Here is a 15,113-nt window from a genome sequence, read left to right as displayed (position 1 = left end):
ATATCCTACCTGTTATTCCTTATACCAGCGTTGGTTTATTATAAAAATTAACAGTTGTAGCAAGAGAGAAGTTTTGGCAAACTGTGGTCTTTATGTGGATTCCAGTTGGTTGCCTGTAAATAAAGGTCCACAAAGCCTAAAGTATTTACTGTCCAGCCATTTGCAGAAAAAATTTGATGAATCCTAGGGTAGAATTAAAGTTTGTGATACTTTAGTTCATAAATTTTTGCTTGGAAGTTTGATTTTGGTATATTTATCTTCACAGTATTCATTTTCTTAATGTTTTTTTCATTTCTTCTATCTTTTCCTCCATTGCTTTTCTACTTAATGACTTACTGGGCTTTAGATTATCATCTATAGTGGAGCTTAGATCAGTGCTGATAGAGAGTAGAAACTAGTCAATAAGTAACTGCTCTGGAGATTATCGTGGAGATTTTTGCTGTGCTGTGACATAGCCAGTCTTGTATTTTTTTTTTTTTTTTTTGAACTTCAGCTGTGCTCTAGCTGTAGTTTATATTTCTCTCTTTAAAGATTTTGTGACCTTAGGAGTTCTAGGTTGAAGAAAATTAGGAGAGTTACTGAGTTGGAATTTGTTGATGGGATGTAAAAAACATTTTTGTGTCTTCTTCATCCAACTTGCATTCTAAGTAGTGGGTAATCATACTCTGCATTTGATTATTTCTTTTCATGAAATCGCAGAAGAAAAGCTGAAGTCATGCTTGGACATGGATTATTTTCATTGCTAGCAGAAAGACTCATGCTTCAGACAAATTTAATCACAATGACCACATACAATGTTTTGTTTGAGGTAGGAATATATTTAGAATTTAATCTTACTAATTTCTTATTTTAAGATTACCTGTATAGTTGATAGTATCTAGATGAAATAAGGTGATTTAGGTTTGATAAACAATTTTGAAATTAGTTTTATAAAGGAGATGTGGCTGCATCTTAAATCTATTAATCTGAATTATTAAAAAGTATGAACATCTCAAGTATTTCCTCTGTTGTATTGATGTCTCGTTTTGTAATTAAGTAAAAATAGAGTTATAGTGTTGCAATTATTTATTTCATGTAATGCAGAAGATATTTAGCATGATAGCATTGGATTGTGTACTTAATATTGATTAGTGCTGTACTTAAAGTTCATTAATAGCCATAGTTAATACAGTGATTATGCTAATATAATCTATTTTACCTTTGAAGATTCTTATAGAGCATATTTGTACTCAAGTGATACACAAACAGCATCCGGATCCTGATTCTTCAGTAAAGATACAAAATCCTCGTATGTATTTTATATACTTTTATTTTTGCTTGTTTTTGTTTTTTCCAGCTTTATGGAGATATAAATCTTGACATATAATATTGTATAAGTTTAAGGTGTAGAGCGTCATGATCTGATTTATCTATATATTGTGAAATGATTACACAGTAAGGTTAGTTAACACATCCATCACTGCAAAGTTATAATTTTTTGTGTGTACATGTGCTGAGGACTTTTAAGATCTGTTCTCTTAGTAACTTTTCCATTATACAATACAGTATTGTTAACTTTGGTCACCATATTGTATATTAGATCCCTAGAACTTACCCAGCTTATGACTGGAAGTTTGTTTCCTTTCAGTACTTTCACCCATTTCTCCCTTCTTTTTTATACTTTTAATAACTAGCTTTTGCTAATAAAGTCACTGGGAAAAACCTGAAGTTGGTTGAAAACATACTGTTCAAAGAGTATTTCGTTATAGGCAATGATATAATACTAGTTTTATTTTTGGTTAATGTTGAGTATAACTTCAAATTGACCTTAGATTATATGGAAATGTTTATATAGAGGTTTTGAAGAATTGTATGTGTAAGATACTGATTTAACGTATGTTCAGATTTTCGGTAAAGTTTTGATTGCACTATTTAGTGATGTCAGGCCAAATTACATGAACCATGGTCATAGCTTTCATCTTAAATTATTGTCAAGTTAAGAATACCAAGTTTGGAATTGAAAAATATCTGCTTTCTTTATTGTTTATGGAACTGCGTCTTGTTTAACAGTCTTTTCTTTGGTATTTAGATTTCTTAAGCACTTGTACAAAGTGTACAGTTTTTATCTTGCTTTTTAAGATTATTGACATTAAAATAACTGGTTTGTAGAGTTTTGAAATTTAATTACCTTTTGGGTGGTGAGTTACGTTTGTAGTACTCTATTTCAGTACTAGTTTTAAAAACATGTCTGAAGTTTAATTTTCCTCAGCCTTCAGGGAGACTTGATGTCATTATTTTAGAGAGTTAAAAAAAGAAAATCTCGAGTAAATGTATATAAATATAAAGTATATTTTATGTGATTATGGGGAAGATGGCTTGTGGAAGTAAGAATTATAGAATATATTATTTATGTAATATACTGTCTCAGAAAAGACACACTGTATAGTATGGTGTTTAAAAACATAGGCTGCCTGGCTTTTTTTTTTTTTTTTAATTTTATTTTATTATGTTGTGTTAGTCACCATACATTACATCATTAGTTTTTGATGTAGTGTTCCATGATTCGTTGCGTATAACACCCAGTGCTCCATTCAATATGTGCCCTCCTTAATACCCATCACCGGGCTAACCCCTCCCCCTAACCCCCTCCCCTCTAAAATCCTCAGTTTGTTTCTCAGAGTCTGTAGTCTCTCAGGGTTCGTCTCCCCTTCCGATTTCCCCCCCTTCATGTTTCCCTTCCTGCTATCTTCATTTTTTTTTTGACATATAATGTATTATTTGTTTCAGAGGTACAGGTCTGTGTTTCATCATTCTTACACAATTCACAGCTCTCACTATAGCACATACCCTCCCCAGTGTCTGTCACCCAGCCACCCCATCCCTCCCAACCCCCTCCACTCCAGCAACCCTCAGTTTGTTTGCTGAGATTAAGAATTCCTCATATCAGTGAGGTCATATGATACTTGTCTTTCTCTGATTGACTTATTTCGCTTAGCATAATACCCTCTAGCTCCATCCAGGTCTTTGGAAATGGCAAGATTTTGTGTTTTATGATGGCTGCATAACATTCCATTATATATATATACCACATCTTCTTTATTCATTCATCTGTTGATGGACATCTTGGCTTTTTCCATAGTTTGGCTATTGTGGACATTGCTGCTATAAACATTGGGGTGCACGTACCCATTCAGATCACTACATTTTTATCTTTGGGGTAAATACCCAGTAGTGCAACTGCTGGGTCGTAGGGTAGCTCTATTTTCAACTTTTTGAGGAACCTCCCTACTGTTTTCCAGAGTGGCTGCCTGGCTTTTAATCTTGTCTGTATGTTTTAATAGTTGTGTGACTTTGGGTAAATTACTTAATTTCTGTGTGCCTCAGTTTTCTTATCTCTAAAATGGGGATAATAACAGTATTTAGCTATCATTGTATATGAGTTAATACCCGTATTTTCTTAAAACATTGCCTCATAATAACATATTTCTTAAAATTAGTGGCTATTATCATCATCATTATTGTTATGATTATCATCATCATTGTAGTCATTGTTCAGGTAGAGAAATTTTCAGTTTGTCATTAGAAGAATTCAGAAATTACTCCCCAAATGTCTTTCATTGTATGATAAAGTATCTTCATATTTGCTCTTTTGTACTTACTGCTTCAAAATCACCAAAAACCTTGGCAAAAGGCTAGTATAGAAGTTCTAAATTGTAATTGGGTATGTAAAAACTTACATATTATTTAACTTCAGATTCAGGGTTATAGCTGTTTTTGTTTCTTTATAAGTTCTGTATTTAAGTATGTATTTTAGAGAATTTTTTTTTCCTTAAAGCTAAGTATTAGAAATTTAGACAGTGTTATCTTTAAGACCATTACAGTAGCAGTTTCATTTGTATTTATTTGGGGGTGTTGAATAGGTTTTTATTTCCTTTGTTTTTTTAATCTAATTTAATTTTTGAAATCATGGAAGAAAATCTTGCTAGCTTTTAAAACTATGATAAAGGAAAGGCTATATTATGCATACCAGGAATTTTATTGAAGAAGCTGAGAATTTCTTCTGCTTTTCTGAGATTTTGATTATAGCTTTTTTTTTTTTTAAGATCAACTTTACTATTTGGCAGAGATTGTGAGAGTTGTCAGTAGTCCGTAGTTTTACTGTTATTTAATTCATTTATAATTTAATTAGATTTAATGTAGAATTCAAGTTTAAAAATTTTTAAAGTTCAACTTTTATACATTTGTAATGACAAAATAAAAAAATCCCTTTCTTATGGATGCTTTCTAATGAATGTATTGTCATTCTTTTCTGCAGATTTTTTTTATAACACAAAAACAGATGTTTTCAGTAGCCATATATGTCAGGGAAACAGAGAAATATATTAAGGATCTTCCATCATGAATTTTTTTGTGATATTTTGGTTTTTACTAATTTATGAATTATCTTACAGAGATACTAAAAGTAATTGCAACCCTACTTCGAAATTCTCCCCATTGCCCAGAGAGCATGGAAGTTCGCAGAGCCTTTCTTTCTGACATGATTAAACTTTTTAATAACAGTAGAGAAAACAGAAGGTAAGTGGGATCAGAAAGCAATTATTTGCACTATTCAAGTCCAGGTTTGAATAAACCCATTTTTTTTCTAATTAAGAATTGTTTTTAAAAATACTGTGAAATGAATTTTCCATATGCTTTTCTCATTAGCGGTATATAAATAATGTACCATGCATTTAAATTGAGTTTTCAGTACTACCATCTTTAATTGTTTTAATACATACATAGAGGTGCCTTTTTTTTGGTTTGTTTTAAACTTTTACTTTTTAGAATTCTTAGAGATGAGGGGCGCCTAGGAGGCTCAGTCGTTGAGCATCTGCCTTCGGCTCAGGTCATGATCCCAGGATCCTGGGATTGAGCCCCGCATCAGGCTCCTTGCTTGGCGAGAAGCCTGCTTCTCCCTCTCCCACTCCCCCTGCTTGTGTTCCCTCTCGCGCTGTGTCTCTCTCTGTCAAATAAATAAATAATCTTTAAAAAAAAAAGTTCTTAGAGATGAGTATTTTTTTTTTCAGTAATTCAGTATCCTCTTACAATTTTCAGGAGCTTGCTACAGTGTTCTGTATGGCAAGAATGGATGCTTTCTCTTTGCTATTTCAATCCTACGAATTCTGATGAGCAAAAGATAACAGAAATGGTGTATGCCATATTCAGAATCCTACTTTACCATGCAGTCAAATATGAATGGGGTGGCTGGCGTGTGTGGGTAGACACCTTATCAATCACACATTCAAAGGTAAGTTTTTTTATGAAAACATATTGTAGTGTTTTAAATGTCTATAATTTTGATTTTACTCATTCTCTGAAAGCACAGTGAAAGGAACAACTAAAAAAGGGAATCACTAAAAAGAAAAAGTTTTTCCAATTTCTTTAGACTCAAAATGGGTTTTTCAAATGTTATTTTATGTATGCTTAACTTAATAAAGTGAAACCTCAAGCCACAGCATAAAGGAACTTATATTTTAAAGTAGCCATTTTTGCAGATACTATTCTCTGTTTTAGGGTAGTTTGAAGCTTTTGAACACAAGGTGGCGCAGTATATTCAAAGATCAGACGTTATTCTAATAATGTAAGGTGGTTGGGTAAATAGAAAAGCTCAGGCTAGTGTTTGCCCTTTGCTCACATTATAGTCAGTTAAAAAATTGATTTGGAAGAATCTGCTAGTCTTTTTTTTTTTTTAACCTAAGCCAGTGTAAATTAGTTATTTATGTATAGCTTTTGTTTGAAATTGTTCATGAAATATTCTAGACACACAAAAAGGCATAAAGAATAATGTATCTACCAGTATTTATGGTGCTAGTTGCTTTGTCTATCATTGTTAGCCCCTCTCTCCTTCCCTACTAAGCTTAATTTGGGTGTTTACATTATTTCTATTTCTTATGTATATTTTTAACAACACACACATGTCTAAACTATTAATAAAGAATTTTATTTTTCATGTTTATACTTAATATAAATAGTATCATATTAAACACATTTTTCTGTAGCTTGCTGTTTTTACTTGTCATTGTTTGAGATTCATCCACATTGACCCATGTAGCTGTGTTTATTTTCTCAGTTGTGTTGTATTCTATGGTATGGCTTTATCCATTTACCAGTCAATGAACATTTTTGATACATTTTGTATATATTTGGAAGTTTCTCTCTATATGTTCCTAGAAGTGGACTTGCTGACTTGTAAGATGCAGATGTTGAACATTAGATGATAATGCAAATTTTTTTCCAAGGTGATATATCCATTTCCATGCTCTCCAGTGATGTATAAGTTATTGCTTCACGTCACCTTATCACTTGGTACAACTGGAGTTTTAAGATTTGCAAATTTGATGAATTTTAAATGCTATATCGCGATAATTTTAAATTTATAACTTCTTATTTCATGGGAGCTTTACACATATGTTCTTGCCTTAGGCTCTTCCTTGCTCTATTATTTATTAATATCTTCTGCCAATTTGTGGCTTAACAACTTAATTTTTAGAAATGATAAGATAAATTTATATTTATCTTCTGAGGAGATTTTACATTTCAAATAATGCAGTAAAATTTGTTAGTTTCTTTTATGGTTTATGCATTTTATATCTTGTTTAACAACTCTTTATTCACAAAGATTGTAATTATATAATTATATAAATTATAAATTGACTAGAAGGAATAAAGAATAGATATGATAAATTTTATATATCTTTAAGTGTTCTATTGACTATCATAGTTATTTCTCTGTAATATTTTGCCATTCTTTGGAGTATATCGTCATTTCCTAAATATATATTTTTAGGTGTTTGAATAACTTTTAGTTATTTGAAAGTACTTAAGAGTTATTTATTCCTCTTTCTCCTTAATGAGAGAAATGTACGTTACTGTTATAACGATTTACAAAGGTAGTTTAGATTAGAAGATACCACTCTACTAATTTATGTTTGAGAATCATCCAGTGCTAAATAAGACAAAGACTTGATTTTATAAAATGGCTTTTAGTCACTCCGTTTTTGAGCTTACCAGTTTAGTCTAAGGTTGGGTTCAGCCAAATATGGCCTGAGAGTCAAATCTAGCCTGATGTGTTTTTATATAAATGAAGTTTTATTGAAACACAGCCACTTCCATTCATTTATATATTTTTCTCTGGCTGGTTTCATGCCATAAGTATTCAGTGTTTGCAAGAGAGACTGGATGGCTCCTAAGCCTAAGGTATTTGCTATTTGGTACTTTACAGAAACTGTTTGCCATCTCTTGTGTAACTTAATTTAGTTTGTGCTGATGCCCAGATCTTTTGATTTTTATTATAGAAGGCTGCTGCAATCTGGACTAATTTTCTGCTAGTATTGTTTACCTCTTTACCAAAGATCATGAGGAAAACAGGTTTGAGTCTTATATTACATTTGGATTGGATTTCAGATCTATGTGGGGGAATTCTAGGTTAGCAGAGTGCCAGTATAAATTAGATTTTGCAGATTTTCAAAATGGTGTATGTTAATTCAGTGCTTTTGTATGCACTTCTGCTTGTAAGGATGGCTAGAGGAATATAACCTTTAGAGCAGTAATATTGTAAAAGTACAGCCTGAAGACATCAGGAACCTGGGAGACCTTTTTAGGAAGGTTATGAGGTCCTTCTTTCCCAGTTACATATCTATTTGAAAGTGGATTTTTTTCATATACATAAACCAAAACAGTATATAATACAACAGACTGAATATAAAAGCAGATATTAGAATGCAACCATCTCCTATTAAGCTAGAATGTAAAGAGATGTGCAAAACTGTGAAATCCTAGCACTCTTCTCATTATTTTTTGTTTTGAAAAAGTCATTTTTAAAGAAGTGTTTATATTAATATACAATGGCTTTATTGTTATTTTGAAATGAATTAATATTTGTAAAATTTCTTACTCTTAATTTCTAATATGATAAGTAGTAATAGATATAACTCATAAATAAAAAGTTTTGGGGAGCCTCAGTACTTTTTTAAGAGTATAAAGCATCTTGAGACAAAACATCTTGAGAACTGCTGAAGCCATAGGGAATTTAGGGCCATTAGTCTAGTCTCTTGAGGTTGGACTAGGAAGTACCTCAGGTTATCTTTGAACTTTTGAGCATTTATATCCAGTTACCAGTCCAGTTGTGTAAGCAATAAAGAGAATATGGGCTTTGGACACAGGTTAGTTCTGCGTTTGAATTCTGGTTTATAGTAATTTTTAGTTGTATAAACTCAGGTAAGTTTCTAAACTTTTCTTAACTATCGATGTCTAATATAGAAATTGTAAATGAGGATATACATGTGAAGTTAATGAAAGAAATCACAGGAAATAGAATTAAATGTTTAGTGACTATTTTCCTTTGTTAAAGCTCTATCATTTTTCCTGGTTATCTCTTTGTTTTCATTCTCATTGTCAGCATACTAGTTCAGGCCCCAAGTCACTTCATGTTTGATATAAATTCAACTTTTAAAATGAGGAATTACTTATATCCCCAATAATTTGTGTAGCATATATGCTTTGAAGTGTTACAAGGAAGAATTGTGACTACCCAGCTTTACATGCTGTGTGGTTTTCCCTATCCAATCCCCACCCCAAACCTAATCACCATTTTGAATTTTGTTTATCATTTCCTTCTTAAAAAAGTTAAAGAAAATATATTCCTAAATGATATATTATCAGATTTTCCCTATTTTTATATTTTATGAAAATGACATCGTACTTTGTGGACGCTTCTGTTACTTACTTTTTTCTCTGTGAAACCTTTTATTTTTAAGTTTTTTTTTTATTGTTACATATAGCTTTGGTTCATTTGTTTACCATGCTGTGAATAACTGAGGTGCTCAAAGGCAATGGTTTTACTAGAGTTATCAGTTTCATACTCCTTATAACTGTGGCTCACAGTAAGAAATTTATAGTGACCATATATGTATGTAGACACACGCACACAAACCCTTTCCTCTCATACACCTGAAACATAGGTTTCAGGGGATAGTATTTGCCCTTACTCAACTTTGGTTTATAGGGATGCATTCTTATGTTTTCTTTTTTGTTTAAAAATGCTGATGAAGCCCCAGCAAGTTGATTCTGTGATCTGCCAGCTGAATTATCTTCAATTTGAAAAGAGCACTGCTCTAGGACGTATAAATAGGAGTAGAATTGCTAGATCCTAAGTAATGTTCCATCCTCTAATCCATGACACTTTTTGCAAGGTTTTGTCTTCTGCCTATGTTAAAGTTCCCCCCTCAGTGATTTTGTATGTAGTTTTTTATATATGCCTAGATCACTTTGACTTTGCATATTTCTGATGGTCAGTAGCCTTAGGTATTACTTTCCTCTAGATTTATTAAGCTAAAAATAATTTATATAATGTTACTCCTTCCATAAACACTTTGTTCACATTTTCATAAAAAGGGAACTAAGGTAAGTTTCTTTTTTAACAAAATAGTTTTTTCTACCTAATCTTTCATTTTCCCTTAAAAAAAGGATTTCCTACCTTACCTTCCACTGTTTCACTTGGCAAAAATCTCTGCTCTTTGTTGGTTCTAGTCTTTTTAAAGTATATCATTCTTTGTTAAATCTTCATTTTTGTTTATTCATGGCATGGGCTTTGTGTTCCTTTGCACTAACCAAATCCTTTATATTTTTCATGATTTAGCTAGCTAAATCACTTATATGACAGTTTTTCATACACTATGTATGAATGAATTCACAGCAGTTAATTTTCTGTTGGTATCTTAAGTGTCTGTCTCTCTCCCTCCTTTTCCCCTTCCCCTGACTTCCTTTCTTCCTCTCTCTCTCTCACTACCTAGTCTTCAGCTAATCAGTCTTCTCTACCCTTTACTCTGTTGCTTTGCCTGTGGGTACCTAGTGCATCTGTGCTGCCCCCTGTCACTGCCAGCTAACACCCCCCTTTGCTTGTCTCTTTCTTCTTTTAGCTACACTCTTTCTTTCTTATCCCTCTCTCTGTTCTTCTCTTCAGCATTCCTCCATCCATTCTGTACCCCTGCCTTCTCCCTTCCCCCAGCCTATGTTTCTTTTATTCTGTTTTGTCCTCAGTGAATCTGTGTTTGTTTTGTCTCTGCTTCTCTCCTCCCCACTGTCTCTCTTGGGTGGTTAGGTACTCTTGGTCTCTCGTTCATTTTCAGTTACTCTCTGTCTAGGTCTTACTCCAGTTGCCCACCACTTTTCTTCCCCTTTCTACCTTAACTCTCCTTTTTTACCTTTCCACGACTCCCTATCTTCTATTTGAGTACTTTCTAGCTACTATGTAAGATAGAAGGATGAATCAGGAACACATCTTATCCTGAAAGAAGTTACTCTCTAATATGGGAGATAATATAAGTACAGAGAGACTAAAAAACTAAGGCAGGAAGGAATAAGGATAGCTTCACATGAGGGCATCTGAGAGGTTTGTAGAAAAGAGATCATTTGACAACAGCATTGAAAGGTAAGTAGGATTTGGGCATGTAGAGTTTGGGGTGATGAGAATCACTGGTGGAGGAATTGACATACACAAAGGTAAGAGGTGGTGTTGCTGAGGAAAAAGCATGGTGAATTGTTGGTTTGCTTGGGAGTTAGTACACGAAGAAGAGGGGTAATGAGTAATAGGGCAAATGTAGACTACTATTTAATTATGGATGATCCTGTAATCTCTCATATTACATGACTGGTTAAAAGTGAGTTCTTATGTTTTTTTTTTTTTTTTTGGTTGTTCATTGTAGTCTCATCATCAGGGACAAAAGGTTTTATACATCTTCATATCTCCCATAGAACTGTGAATAGAGCTATGTACTTGGCAGTTGCACATTAAATATTTGTTGTGGGAAGGAGAAGGATGACTAACACCATCATTGTTTGGGGCTCTTTAGTTCAGCTGTCACATGGTACCATGCCCACCCTGTGTGTGCCTTAGTATCTCAGTCTTCTCTTCTCAGTGATGGATGAAATAGCTTCAGCAGCTGTCTTTTTAAAGCACCTATGTCATCACCACACACTGTAGGGTTTGGAAGTCACTCATCAGAGTAACATGGGATGTGTATTTTATTATAGTCTCCTGGACCTCACCTCAGAATCTTAATCTCAGTCTCATGGGATGTTCCCAGAAATTTGTGTTTTGAAGTCAGTCTTATGCACCCTAATTTTGAGTGCCCCTCTGAGTACAGGGAATTATTTTTACTAACTTCCCTTCCCGCCTCTACGTTAAGCTGCTAATATAATAAGCTCTTTAGAAAGTATCACAGATATAGAGGAATTCTTCATCAATTGAATATGGACCCCGGTTAAGACCCCTTAATCCTTTTTTTAAATTATTATTAAAGAAAACCTTTTTTTGTCATTCTGGAAACATGTTACAGTGCAGAGAATGTTGAAAGAAAAATACAATTCTTATGTAGTTCTCATACCAGTATTTTTTAGACTCAATTTATACACAAAAAACCCAAAGTATGCTTTGTCTTATATGTATATATTTATAGTTTATGTGTATATATCATATATAGTTTATATGTATTTTAGCTTATTTAAAGCTGTTACATAAAACTATTAGAGTTTATATATGTTTATAGTATATATTATACATAGTTCATACAGTTTTAATTAGTTTATATTTTGTCTTTACTCCAGTGACTTATGGCTTTAAGCAGATATTAAAACCTTTACAAAAAAAATAGTTATTTTATGGAGAGGCCTCTTTTGCCCATTTTGGTTCAAGAACCAGTCTTTGAGTTAAGTTTTAGGATTAAAATTATAAAATGAAATAAATGCCGATTAAGTCAGTTGTAGAGAATTTTTATCTGAATAAAACTGGACTTAAAACTTCTTGCTGTTAAAGTGTACTTTAAAAAATAAATGCTAAAGCTTTACTTAACCCTGGGAGGGGGGAAAAGAAAGCTTAGAATTACAAATTGGTTCTTGTGATTTTTATCTTTAAAGTTTAATAAGTGTCTTTTAGTTTTCTTTGTGTGAATTTTTTTCATTGATGAAAGCTTTTCTCATAAGGTTTATACAGAATAATTTATTTGAATATTGCCATGTTAATTATTTTTGGATTTTTAATATCTTGATATCCATTTTTAAAATAAAATGGGCAACTGACATTCTAAGGTGCTTCAAATCAGTATGTACTAAAGTTTAAGATGGAGCTTAAGTGATTCAGTAAGTAGGTGAACAATTTGTAGCATGCTGTTAAAAATTCTGCCAGAAGCATGGGAACCACATTTTTTTCTCTGAAAATATTCATTCTAAAGCTTTATATTTTTATATATGTGATACTGAAGTGATGCTTATTTTTTCTTTTTGCAGCCATTTAAAATCTCAATATCATAAATTTATAACATGGTTCTTGATAAAGTACTGGTCTGTAAAAAACTAATGTTGCAGAATTGTATAGCTTTTGCAGAGTTACATCAGGATACATTCAGCTGCTATAAAAAGCCAAAGAAACTCAATTGCAATTTTATTGTCCAGTTTGATAGATTTCCTGCCACCTTTGTAGCAGGGAAGCTGTTTGTCACTGTATCTCTCTCCTCCAACAGCTGAACTAGATTTTATAAGCAGTAATAGGGTCTTCTAGTGTAACTGCCCTGTGTTGTTTACTTTGGTCTTAAGGTTTCAAATATGTACCTGTTAAGAGTAACCTTTGTAATTTCATTATTTTCTTATGTATTCTCTAGGTTGTTATTGTTTATCTTCTTTTCTTTTCTTTTTTAAATTAAGTAGCTTCTCCGTCCACTGTCCACTGTCCACCCACCCACCGTGGGGCCTGAACTTCTGACCCTGAGATCAAGTATTGACTAAGCCAGCCAGGCACCCCTCTTTTCCTTTTTTAAAATGCTTTAAATACTATCTTGAGTAATTGATTAAGACTATTTTCACTTGCTATGCTAGATTGCTTCTACTCTTTAATAAAAATTAAGGCATTTAGAATATCCTGAATTATGAGAACTATTCAAAAACATTTTTTTCTAAACAAATTGAACTCAAAACTTTACTCTTTTTTGTCTAGGCCTGTATTGCCACAAAGTAGAATGGGTCTATGACTTAAAATAATAAGTGAGCAAAAGTTATTCACACTTACATGGATTTCAGTGGGTGCATATTATTAGGTATATATAATATAATACATCATATTATGGAGAAGTAAAGTTAAGAGCAAAAGCTGAGCTTGATGTAATATCTGAATGCTATCAGGCTACTTGTAATTATAGGAAGGACTGATTGAGTAAATAATTTAAGTTTAATTTTCATATTCTGGCATTCTCCAAAATTTTATTTGGAAAAATTCGTGGAGGTGATATTTTAAAAATCTCTTGATTTAAATTACAATACACTGCATAAACACTGTAGTTTAACTTTTATTTATCTTTGAGCAGTATTGGGTCTGTTTTTATGTAAATATCTCCTTTTTTTTTTTAGGATAAATTCCTATAATTCCAGGAATCTGCACATGTATTAAAAGGTTCTAATAGGAGCTCCTGGGTGGCTCAGTTGGTTAAGCATCCTAGTCTTGATTTCGGCTTGGGTCATGAACTCAGGACTGTGGGATCTAGCCTCACTTGAGATTCTCTCTCTCCCTCTCCCTCCAGCCACCACCCTGCTTGCACGTGAGTGCTCTCTCTCCCAATAAATAAAATAAAATAAAAATAAAATGTTCTAATAGATATTGCTAAATTACCATCTAAAAATTTGTAAGAATCTGTACTCTAGGTTTTCATGAGAGCACCTTTCTAGGCAGTTCTTAGAATTGGTCAAGATGGCTTTTTGAAAAAAATGATTAGTAAGTTATTAACTGATACATATATTTTTAAAGATTATTTATTTATTTATTTATTTGACAGAGAGAGAGAGAGACAGCGAGAGAGGTAACACAAGCAGGGGGAGTGAGAGAGGGAGAAGTAGGCTCCCCGCGGAGCAGGGAGCCCGATGCGGGGCTCGATCCCAGGACCCTGGGATCATGACCTGAGCCGAAGGCAGATGCTTAATGACTGAGCCACCCGGGCGCCCCTATTAACTGATATTTTATGTCACCGTGCTTCCTATCTTGATGCATATAAATGAAAATACTACTACCTACTTTTAGGGTTGCTCTGAAGATTATGTGTGTCAATATATGCCAAATGCTTAAAACAGTATAAAGTAAGCATTCTGTATATCTCAGCTATTGCTACAAGTATTTAAAAATATATCTGGTATTGCCTACCAAAATGAACCTAACTTGGTATTTATTACATGTGTATTTTTAAGCATGTTGTGGAACTGGGGAGCGACTGTTGATTTACATAGAAATTCTCATATTCTAAGGAAGTTGAGGGTAGAATCTATTCTTTTATTCTTTATTATTTTTTTTAAAGATTTTATTTATTTGGCAGAGAGAGACACAGCGAGAGAGGGAACACAAGCAGGGGGAGTGGGAGAGGGAGAAGCAGGCTTTCCGCTGAGCAGGGAGCCCAACGTGGGACTCAATCCCAGGACCCTGGGATCATGACCTGAGCCGAAGGCAGATGCTTAACGACTGAGCCACCCAGGCTCCCCTAGAATATATTCTTTTAAATGTGTATTTTAAATTGTACAATGTTTCCATGTGTTAATATGGTATTTATAGAGATTAAGAAAGTACTAAGTGATTGGAAAGCCTCTCTTTAAATTGCATCTTCACTTGGTGTTAATAAGGAAGTGTTGCTCACAAATCATAGTTTGAAAGGATAAAGTTTTTTTTCCGATTTATTAGGGTTGCTTACTAAAAAAAAGGTGAACTTCAGACCAAAAATTGATATAACTTTGATGTAACATCTGCATATTAGACCACTTAAAATTCTAGAAGGAAATGGTTGAGTGAATTAGTTTACTTTTACTTTTCATATTCTGGATTTCTCCAAAACTGTGTTCAGAAAAATTGGGGAAGATAATTTTTAAAAATATATTGAAAATTAAGGGCTCCTGGGTGGCTCAGTCGTTGAGTGTCTGCCTTCGGCTCAGGTCATGATCCCAGGGTCCTGGGATCAAGTCCCTGCATTGGGCTCCTTGTTCAGTGGGGAGTCTGCTTGTCCCTCTGCCTGCTGTTCCCCCTGCTTGTGCTCTCTTGCTCTCTCTCTCTGACAAATAAATAAAATCTTAAA

General features: G+C 33.3%; 1 protein-coding gene across 3 annotated transcripts in view; it reads left to right on the top strand.

Annotated features, from left to right (window-relative positions):
- Positions 1-15,113, top strand: part of LRBA (LPS responsive beige-like anchor protein) — a 737,558-nt gene that overhangs the window by 160,564 nt on the left and 561,881 nt on the right. For all 3 annotated transcript variants that reach the window (XM_027597848.2, XM_027597846.2, XM_027597847.2), the window contains 4 exons: positions 700-808; positions 1,207-1,288; positions 4,431-4,554; positions 5,074-5,266. In XM_027597848.2, coding sequence (XP_027453649.2) covers positions 700-808; positions 1,207-1,288; positions 4,431-4,554; positions 5,074-5,266 — 508 coding nt within the window. The remainder of the gene's footprint in view (positions 1-699; positions 809-1,206; positions 1,289-4,430; positions 4,555-5,073; positions 5,267-15,113) is intronic.

Source organism: Zalophus californianus, chromosome 2 (genome assembly GCF_009762305.2).
Source record: "Zalophus californianus isolate mZalCal1 chromosome 2, mZalCal1.pri.v2, whole genome shotgun sequence".
NCBI classification, from domain to species: Eukaryota; Metazoa; Chordata; class Mammalia; order Carnivora; family Otariidae; genus Zalophus; species Zalophus californianus.
Note: the sequence above shows the minus strand (reverse complement) of the source record. Positions and strands in the feature narration are given on the sequence as shown.